Source organism: Nematostella vectensis, chromosome 11 (assembly GCF_932526225.1).
Source record: "Nematostella vectensis chromosome 11, jaNemVect1.1, whole genome shotgun sequence".
NCBI classification, from domain to species: Eukaryota; Metazoa; Cnidaria; class Anthozoa; order Actiniaria; family Edwardsiidae; genus Nematostella; species Nematostella vectensis.
In genome coordinates, this window is record NC_064044.1 from 13,440,116 (window position 1) to 13,450,927 (window position 10,812).

Here is a 10,812-nt window from a genome sequence, read left to right on the forward strand (position 1 = left end):
TGCAATGCAGGATGCGGTCAGCGGTCAGTTATACCCCTTATACCCTTTAAAACATGTGTAAAATTCCAATATTCACATACCGTCTAGACTATCGCAGTGTGGTCGTAGATGCCCAACCAACTAATGCTTGCCAATGAAAGCATGTATTTCTTCTCTTACGTACTCTCTGCAGTCGCTAATGTGCACAGGTATCTCGTATTATGGTAATACACAAGCTGGAGGGTGGGGAGGGAAGGGGGTTATAGATGGATACAATGAACATTATCGGCGAGCTCTGTTTTTTTAAAATGTTTTTTGTTTTTTTATTTAAAGCAAAGATTCTTTTAAAATGTTGCACCTGTAATAGTATTTTACTTGTTTCATTTCTCCGGCGCCAATAGTTGTAACTAGCAAAAGCAAGAATCTGCCTTCAACTGTCGGCTTGAAGCGTCTTTCCCAAACCTTTAAAAAACAGACTTCCTTTATGAATGGCGGGCATTAAAAAAATACAATGCAAGTAAAAATAATGAAAAAAGCGGAAACATGTATGACATTTTGCCTAATATAAGATTTTCGTGTTTCATCTAGCGAGCAAAAGAGAATTCAAGAACTTCGGGATTTTCTGGCATTTCAATATATTTTTGCACAACTGGAGGGTCTAGGAAAAGTCACGCCAACGTTTCATACTCGTTGCCTCCCACTCATAGCGCCATGGGTTTGAAGGCAGTGGAGATCTTTTGAAGTACACACTTAGGGTAAAACAAAAAGAACAAAACGAAGAATAGCTGAAATTTTATTGATTTAAACAGCGTCATGTTCACACCCTAAAAATTAAGCAAATTATTCTAACTTTGTTTTATACCTTTTTAACATTCACTTGAAAGTATCATTGTAACCACTGGTTTAGAGAATGCTACTTTCACAGTATATAAGACCTGCAATGAGACAGGCTCAAAGATCCTTGTCAGCCTCATCTTTGTTGTTTTTATTTAATATTGGAAGGCACATCATGTGATAAAATCTCGAAATAACCATCTAAAAACAAAGTTTAAAATTTTATTAACCAAATTCAATCGAAAATATCGATTGGCTTTTCACAATTGGTACTTTGCTAGAATGACAAAATGGCGGCTGACAAAGACTGTTTAATAAAATATATTACTTTCCAAACAAAGCGTTTTACACCTAGCACAGCATAGAATATAAAAAACAGCAATAAACAATTTCTCAACAATTATAAAAAAATAACTACTCTCAATTCAGTTTTGACCCATAACTATCGTGATTTGTACTATGTATATTATGGGCTATCCGATAAGGATGACCCTTATAAATAGTTTTCCTCGGCGTCCGATAAATGGTCCCCTGCGATGCTGTTTCGTCCGGAACCTGTAAAGGCATGAATAAGGCCTCGCGATTGTTTTAAAGTTCACATTTGAAAACTAATAAGATATTAAGTGTGCTACTTTATTAGCAACATTTGATTGATACTAGTTATTTTTCGTGATCACTTGATTAGTACAGAGGGTTAACATTATTCTAAAAAAAATATCTGTTTGCTAATTCAAGATCATAAAAGACGGTCAATCGTATTAAACAAAGAATATCTTTATACTAAACAGGAATATCTTAATTGCTATTTCAACCTAATAATTACCGAGCGTAAAATATCAACAAAGGTTACTAATTTAACCTGAACAGTAAGAAAGGGTAGCAGGTAAAGTAGGAAGAAAAAAGTGGAAACATTGTGGACAGCATACTAAGGGGGGTTATGGTGAAAGGAGAAAATTAACTTTTTAAGGCTAACTTTAGTAACCAATCATAGCATAATAAGAGAAAAAGATAAGATTAAAATCAAAGGTAAATCAAGTCACATAACAAGCAAATAATGTAAACGGATAAGCAGCACTTATGCGAAATAAATAATAAATGCATATGTGTTTATAACACTAACCTGTAAGATGGTCTTCCTGTGGACTTTTGTCAGGTGAGCCGGGTCTTGCATGTCCAGTTTCCGTTTCCTCTGTATCTTTATCATCGTCTACTCCTTTTATAACGGTTACAATATGTGTCCGTCTTTGCGGCCTGTCCGGCGAATTGTCCGGAGATGAGTCAGAATAATCTGGAAGATCTCGCACTTCTTTTTGATCTCGCTCCAAGTCTCCGCGGTACGCATCGTTCGAGCGAGGATTGGTAGTCCAACCTTTGATCACGTGGCGGTGAATGTGGGATACTTCCTCGCATGGAGTTGGTGCGGAGCTGGCTTGCTTCGCGCGCGGGATCCTCTGTAGATAACAAAACCGTTAACAAATAGGCGACTTGCACTACGGAATCACGAGCCTTCCATAGAGGCAAACTCACGGGCAGAATAAACACAGAAATGGCTGCGGGTGTAACGCTAAGGAGCGACAAAAAAAAAGTTTCAATTGAAATATACACCTTCTGGCTGATTTCCTCATTTTGCCCAAGCTATCCCCGTTATATCTAGTGGCCCATCCTCTAATCTCACCTGGTCATATCCCTTGATAAATCTGGCTGATTTCTGGCTGATTTCCTCACCTGGTCATATCCCTTGATGAATGGAAGTATAACGCATGTACTCCCTAATTTCGTCCATCCCAACCCCCTCCCTTTGTGGCCTATCGTTCACTTGGCCATTCTCTTGATAAAGCGCGTATAACGCATGTACTCTCGCATTTCGTCCACCCCACCCCCTCCCCCTAGTGTCCAACTCCCTCATCTCACCTGGTCGTATCTCTTGATGAAGCGAGTGTAACGCATGTATTCTCTCATTTCATGTGCACGCTGTCGCTCTGTCAACTCATTGTTCTGAAGTCGTCTATTAAACTCGTAGTCAAGAAGACTCTAAACGGGTCAAATGGGACAGGGTCATTAACTACGAGGACCGATAACCTAAGCGGTAGATCCGCACATGGACTCATGAATTTAAGAATTATGGTGACAGATAAAATAGACCGTTTTCACGATGTTGCGCGAGCATCAAAAATGGCACAAACTGGCGGGCCACAGCTGATCCAAAAATCAGACAAAGGGGGATTTGAATCCAAAACCCCGCGAAAGTTGCACTCTGATAGCATTTCTATAGCTACTTCTCTAAGTTCCACTTAGTACGCCTAAGTTCCAACTTAGCTTCTAATCAGCTGTGACCCGCCAGTGTGTGACATTTTGGATGCGCGCGCAAAATCGTATTGCTTCGATAAAAGAAATTCCTGCATTAACGATTATGCTTGGGTTGTATATAATTTGATGATACGCGGGCAAGATCTTTTTAATGTTTTTTTTTTTTCATTAAAAAAACCCTGGACAGTGTAAACGATGATGACGGTGATGATGATAATCGTGGAAATGATGATTATGATAACAATCATATGTTGATGATAATCAAAGTGGTGATGATGACGATGATAATGATCATGGTGATGGTGATGATCACGGTAGTGATTATGATATTTAAAGCCGCATTGTGATCAGTTTACTTCCGGAGGTCCGACGGAAACCTCAACCGTTAAAAGACAAAAGAATCCATTAAAATCCGAGATATTAAACTGGCCTTCCGCTGTAAATTATCAATCACACCCCCAAAGAAACTTACAATAAACACACTGCTTTCAATGTGAAATATTTTGTGAAATATTTTTCGCGTTTTCCGTTCGTTTCCGTTCCGTACGTAATCGACCGGAAGTAAACTGGTGACAATGCGGCTTTAAGTCAATATGATAACAATGTTAAGATCCCGGGGTTCACCTGGTACTGTCGTTGCTTAAGTTGCATCAGATGAGATACGGAGTAGATGCGAGCGATCCCCCAGATGTACTGCTTTTGACCAATATCCAGTTTATCGTGTGTTAGAAACTCGTTCCCCTTCATAAAATTCGGCAGTGCTACCTAAAGCCATATAAACAAGTACGCTCGTTTACACGCATGAATTTAATTCAGCACCATGTTTCGTATTGGAAGAAAATTTAGTGCTTGCTCGACGACGAGATCGTAGCGCTGTTCTCCGTGGGGCTTACGGTTAGATCAAAAAGCCGCTATTAGAGAGAGTGGGAAAAAAGCCTGAAAAATATCTGAATCTTTTAACCATGAACGTGGCACACGGGTAAACCCCAAAATGCCATGCGCCTCTGAGGATTTTTCAAGCGATAATAATATGGCTCGTGTGCCAAAGCAGGTCGCGTGGCATCGTGACAAAATGTCGAATCGTGATTATTTGTTCATACCTCAGTCCCATCCCATCTTCGTAGACTTCGTGGAGTTCTCGTGGAACGCTCGTGGTCTCGATACTCGTCACACGAGTGCACATGACTTGGCGGTCGGTTTAACTTCGCGGACTGTCGTAGATGCTCGTTCATGTACATGTGCGACGGACGGCAAGTGCGTGCGTTATATGCAGAGCTGTGACTGCTTCGAGACGAGGCTGTGAAAGTTAATATCAAGTCAAGTCAATCGATCACCGTCCGTAGAATACTCATGAACGTGTGACGGTCGGAAAGTGAGTGCGTTATATGCAGAGCTGTGCATGTTTCGAGACGAAGCTGTGAATGCTTCAAGACGAGGCTGTAAAAAGTCAATATCGAGTTGAAAAAGTAAAGTCGAGTTGAAAAACGTAAAATGCTCCCTCTCGGCCTAAATCACCACTCGGTGGCGACTTATAACATTCATACAAAATGTGCGATGAAAATGTCAACACAACGGTTTATCTGCCAAAGCGGATGATTGCATCAACTTTGAAATACCTACGGGGCGTACCTGGTCTATTTGCAGGGGCTGGAGGCTTCTCTCGCACCAGTCCCGCGCTGGCGGCACGCTCAAGACTGCAAACAGAAATGGCGTCAAACGCCAAACTTCTTCTTATGCGAAGTCGTACAAAATCCAAATTATAAGAACGGTTTACATCAGGATTATGCTTAACTGGTACGCCAAGCAATTTACTTCTTATCTAACGAAATGCATCAAACAAGCGAAAGAGACGAGAGCAGCGTCACACAAATACCTGGTCTGGGTTCCTGTGGATCGCATGCCCGGGGCAGTCTGGGACCTACTACTACTTGCATAGCTCTGTGCACTAGGCGCACGTTGAGAGGGGCTTGGAGGCGTAGGGGCCCTCCTTGCTGGTGGAGCAGAGGAAGGGGCACGTCCCTTGACTGGTGTCGAGGTGTACCTCGGGGAAGATGTCGGACTTGCGTTAGCTGTATTAGGCCTAGACTGGTACTGAAAAAAATAATAAAGGTAAAAATTTGAATGTTTTTTACAATTTGACAAAATCCGAATTAAAGTGTGAAAAAAACGTTTTCTGGTATATTGTCTCTTATCATACGAGGAATGGATTAATCTTTACCCAAGATTCCTATGCTTTTTATACCGTTTTCACAACGTAGGACACCTGAAGACGCGCCGAACGAATGCCGGTCAATCGGCCTGGCACTCAAGCTGAGATGACTAAGAGCGGGGAAAGCCGAACGTTCATCGAACGAATGCCGAGCGGTCGTTCGGCCTGGCACTCAAGCTGAGATGACTAAAAGCGGGAAGATACGGAGGCGCACCGAGCAAATGCCGAGCGGTTATTCTGCCTGGCACTCAAGGTGAGATAACATAAAAGCTAGAAAACCCGAAGGCGCGCCGGGCGAGTGCCGAAAGATCATTTACATGGTGAGGTAACAAATAAAGGAAAATAATAGAGCAAAGACCTTTTCGACACGGTTGTCAAAACAAATTTGAACAAATGTCAATTAATCCGGGCTGCAAACAGTTATCTGTCATTTAATAATCACACAACTTGATCTTTATGCAAACTATGTCTTGTTGTCATTTAAACGCATTTTTCACAAACAAAAATATAAAATTAAAAAAAAAAATTAAAGTTTTGCTGCAAATTCCTCAATTTCTGTAAAAGCTAGATTGCATGTAAGATAAAGCAAGGGGTTGAGATCAAATTCATCAGAATTATATCTTGTGCACAATGATAGCAAACAAGCAGAGGCTTTAAGAAGACGATAACCTTTTGAAATATTTTCTTGTCGGGCAATATCTCAGAAATAGAATCGAAATCTTTGTCATTTATACGTTGATTGGATTTACTTTTTAACACATCTTTGGAAAACCCACTTATACCATATGTACAGAAACGTCTGTGCACATCGGTTTAAAAAAGAATAAAGAAATAAGAAATAAATAAGTTATATCAAAATTGTCTTTGCAGTAGAGACCAAGTGTTTAATTAATTATTTCTTTATACAGTAGTACCTAAAATATGCTTGTTCAAAATACAACATTTCTCGTAAAGGAAGACAGTAAAAAATAAAGATTGCATTCACGAAGGAATTCGCATTATATTTTGTCTTAATTCGTATAAAGTACTGTTTAATTAAAACCACGACTTGCATATGACTAAATAGGTTTCCTACCGCAATAGTGGATACAATTAGTTTACGGACTTTCGAGGACGGGCATCCCCAGTGCTTCATTTCTTCTTTTACTTCCATAGCACTGCGAGGGGCAACCTTGTATTCGATACGGCGATCTTTCCTTACGATAGAAACATCCAAATCTGGTTTTCTTTCTTGCACAATACACTTGACTGGCGCAAGAAGAGATTCCATTGCAAATTTTCGATATAATTATCAACTAAATGTTTGAAAAATAAAAAGTTCTAAAAACGAAGAAATCAACTTTTTAGATAGAACGAGATAAATTCTTCTTTGAAGATTTGCTCTTGAATTTCTAAGTTGAATCTCTTAGCTCTTCAATTATTAAAATCTTTATCTGGCAAGCAGAATTGCCAAACAAAAGGTTTCTGGATATCTTAGCAGTTGCTACGCAACTTGTGTGTTTCGAGTTCGCGAGCGATAGAAGAGTTCGATGCCATTGGCGGTACTATAAGAATACAAGGTATAAATGACAAAAAGTTAGCTATCATAATCGATTTAAAATGGACATTCTAGTTAGACGAGTTTTTAGAAGATATGATTAAATACTAGATCTTTATAACGTGGACTTCAATACTGGGACTAAAATTTAAATAATCATATATCATTGAAGGCGCCGAGGCGCGAAACTTTCGGCGAGCCAATATTTTAATCAGTGCTTGCTTTTATACTTTATTTTTGAAGCCTTTAGGCACGGCGAGGCTTATTCACGGGAATGAAAAAAAAGCTAAGTCATGTGATTTTAAAATGGTTGTCAACCTAAAAATGTTTCAAATGTCACGTGACTCGTGACATAAATACTTGCCTACACCCTATATTTTCATACTTTTTTTGCAAAGAGTGTCGCAAAGTGATACGTATTTTTTTCACATCAGCGATATTTGGTCGTGCGTGTAGCTTGCGAATTTATCGGGGTCGTTTTGTACGTAATGGGGACAAGAGACATCATGGTCTCTTGACGGGGATCCAGTAAGGTTTGTGCGCGAAACCGAGGCTATGGCGGTTCCGACATTGTTTCATTTCCTGAAACTTTTTCTTGTTTTGCGATAAAGCTTCAAAGCTTTTAAGAATTACATAATGGTTAAAAGGGCGTGAGATGAGGCAATTTGGTAAAAAAAAATGTCGAATTATTAAATACTTCTTTTTACGCTCAAATTCCACAGAAAACTTGTATCTGGAAAACGGCCCATTCAGATTGGAGCAATGTTTAAGGTCCGGTCATACGTTATCTTTCTTCCCTTACAACTTGTCAAGTAAAAAAAAAAATTTTTACAAAAACAACAGCTCACTTAAGGACTTTCCGCAACAAAGTTGCAGAAAAAACTTCGTGTGACATTGCGTGTGGGATTTGAAATGGAGTTTTTGGGAAACAACTTTTGTTAACAACAAAACAAAACAACAAAAAACCTTCCATTGCCACTGCAATAAAATAACAAACAAACATAGAAAATAACAGTACATTCAGTATTCTGGGTAAAATAATTTTTGCTAAAGGGGCGAAATGTCAGAGGCCGCGCAGATGGGATACGATGATAAACTTTCCCATACATTCTTTGTTGTTCATCGTAATACAATCTCACTTATAAGCCCCCTGTTAAAAAATACGCTGCGCGGACCCTGAATGTATGGATTGTTTTTGGGGAAAAATTGGCAGTGGGGAACCACACAGACGAGAGTTTTGGCAGCAGAATTTTGAAAGTAGCTTAATAAGTCGACTTTTGAAATGCCCATTGAAAACTGGCTTTTTTACAATTTCCCTCCATAATGATTTTGCAACATGTGAGACAATTTCAAGTTTGCTAAAATATTTGGGTAGTAGTAGCAGCAAATTGTCTCTTCATATGAAGAAAAAAGACAAATTACTAAGGAATTTTCATCATAACCAGGATGACATCCACATTTAAGGGAAGTTTTTTAGTCAATATATTTTTTGTGGAGGATTTAAAGTGGAAGAAAACATTGTTTGCCAAAACTCAGAAAATGCCTTTATGGAAGGTTTTGTATTTCTGGAGAATTAAAAGCGTTGAGTAAAAAAATACAAAATGAATTTTTATTGAATGATCATAGCTTACAGAATCGTCAGGAGCATTGATGGAAGAAGTGGCACCACACTGTATGGGACCAAAAATTTGCAAAGTGTCAGCTGTATTGTGATTCATGTATTTGTATTGTATTGTCATCAGCCTTGAAAATACTGAACTTAGCCTTAGTCTGCATTTTCAAGACCCCGGTCAAGGTATTTCACAATACAGACCTCCTAGCTGGTAAATAACATATATTGAAGGGCAAACTGTAGCATGTATTACCCCCACCCCTCCCCCATTCCATCTCCCCCAACACACAAATTATTTGGATAAATCTGGCTATATTCTTTTCATGGAAGAATAAATGCTAATTATGGGGGTTATCGTCACATCTTTCAGGGTATAAAATTTGATCAATTGCTATTCCTAAAGGGGTGTTTAACCCTTTTTTTTGCGATTCTGCTATCTCTTAGGGTTAAAAATTCCTTCAACCACATCCAATTTGCTATCCTTTAGGGATAAGAAATTCTGTTGAGCAAGCCCAAAGTGCAGTCCCTTCACCCCCCGGGCTAAATGGACTATTTGCCACACCTTATAGAGAGAGCTGTAATCCATTGTCGGCTGGATCCGTACAATCCTCATTCCCGTGGGAGTCATCTGCATTCTACTCCATTTCTCATCAATGTCCTGTCGAACAAACTGCTGCTTGCTAACAGCTACCCTGTAAGTCATGAAAAAAGTAATCACTAAGGAAAGAAAACAGATATACCGTACTGTTATACTGCTAGCCAAACCTCATAAAATGATTTGCCTTTAAGAGTGACAAAGGCTAAGGTGAACTGGGCCCAAGTCATACAATCCTGGTGACTGTCAGTAAAATCCATCTAACCCTTTGGGTTAGATGGATTTTAGGATTGTTGGATGTTAGGTGTGTGGTCAACAACATCGAAAGAATCTTTGAACACTCTAAAAGGTAGGACAACCTCTTGAATCTACCTCCCACCCCAGGCATACAAAAGGGTGGTGCACCCTCTGTCCTCTCCTCTGTTTCCCTGCCTGGGCTAAGATACTTATCTGGTGACCAAAGCTGTCAACCCAACATGGACAGAAACCTTGTGAAATCGGGTGAAATACAGTAAAGATGTTGTGAAAACAACAAGAGAGCCAATGCGGGTGAATACAGAGAATGTATGAACATTCTAAAAAAAATTAGACTAAGCTTGTGATGTGGTCCATAATCTTGTGACATCCACATAAAGCAGGTGAGTTGACAGCTTTGCAGGGTTGAAATTGACTCAAGGCAGAAAACTTGTTAATATAATCGAAATATATTTTTCAAGTATTTGAGGGCGGGGGGGAGTACCAAGCCTAACCAGACTGAATTAGTAATGTATTCAGCCCTAACATACTGTAAAATCTTACTGTACAAATCCCAAATCCTGTGACATACAAATCATGGTATGGCTTTAGTCTTATCGATAAATTTTCGGATAGTTTATATTAGCTGATATTAGCGAGATAACACATTAGAGACCTCGTGCGTTAAAAAATCCTTTTGAGATAAGTAATCAACCTTTTTTGTGCAGAGAGAATGAATTCTTTTGTTGGTACGCAAAAAACGTAAACAAGAAAGCAAGGAACCTCTGGAGTTTGTAAATTAAGTTTATCATGTGAAGGAAGAGAGATGACACTCAGAATTTTAGACTCTTACTGTATCTTAATCACTTCACACTTAAGAGTAGTAATCTAGAATAATCACAGGTAACAATTTACACCACTACTTAGAAGTAACTGAACACAATAATCAATTGAAGTGAGTTGACTTTGTATGTTTGCATGGAAATACTAAATATTTCGCCTTCAAAATGCGAGAAAACCAATAAAAAAGGCTCCAGGGATAAATAGATCTACATCTAAACAAAGATAAGGTAACTTTACGACTGCTAAACAGAATATTTTTAAGGAATCACACGGAGTTGTGGCCGCTAAATGGTCTACTCACCTTGACTTGTTCGTTTCAGGCATCGTTCAAAAAGTTCGCGTCAAAAGCGGAAATTTACCAAGTGTTTTCTTTATGTATTGGAATGTAGATAGCAAGAAGTTCCTTGTAATTCATATCTCCACGATACCCTAGTGATTCACAGAAAGAGCACTTGTAAACTCAGTACTGAGCGTGCCAGGCAAAACAATTTGGTCTCCAGGGCAATTTAGCCTTATTATGTTACACAAAGGGAAGTTTATTGGTATTGTCTGGGGTCAAGATGCTTTTGACCAATCAGAGTCGACGATTGAATCCCCACGAGAGACAAAGGCAGGGTTGATTAGAATTTCAAATTAAGTAATAAAAACTTAGTGTTAGGAGA

The 10,812-nt window shown here is 39.1% G+C and overlaps 1 protein-coding gene across 3 annotated transcripts; it reads right to left on the bottom strand.

Moving 5' to 3' along the window:
- Positions 1–756: 756 nt before the first annotated feature.
- On the bottom strand, positions 757–10,655 carry LOC5517573. 3 transcript variants are annotated; one of them, XM_032362015.2, is made up of 10 exons: positions 10,452–10,655; positions 9,041–9,170; positions 8,498–8,536; positions 4,994–5,211; positions 4,750–4,814; positions 4,221–4,417; positions 3,745–3,885; positions 2,725–2,844; positions 1,934–2,264; positions 757–1,368 (listed from the first exon to the last, which is right to left on the bottom strand). In XM_032362015.2, exons 1-10 carry the CDS (start codon positions 10,472–10,474, stop codon positions 1,307–1,309), a joined length of 1,326 nt encoding a protein of 441 aa, XP_032217906.2. In that variant the 5' UTR covers positions 10,475–10,655; the 3' UTR covers positions 757–1,306. The 3 variants fall into 3 exon arrangements, with proteins under 3 accessions (XP_032217906.2, XP_032217908.2, XP_001637541.2); XM_032362017.2 differs by lacking the exon at positions 8,498–8,536 and having other exon boundaries at positions 10,452–10,654; XM_001637491.3 differs by lacking the exons at positions 8,498–8,536; positions 9,041–9,170; positions 10,452–10,655 and adding an exon at positions 6,405–8,473.
- Positions 10,656–10,812: the final 157 nt, after the last annotated feature.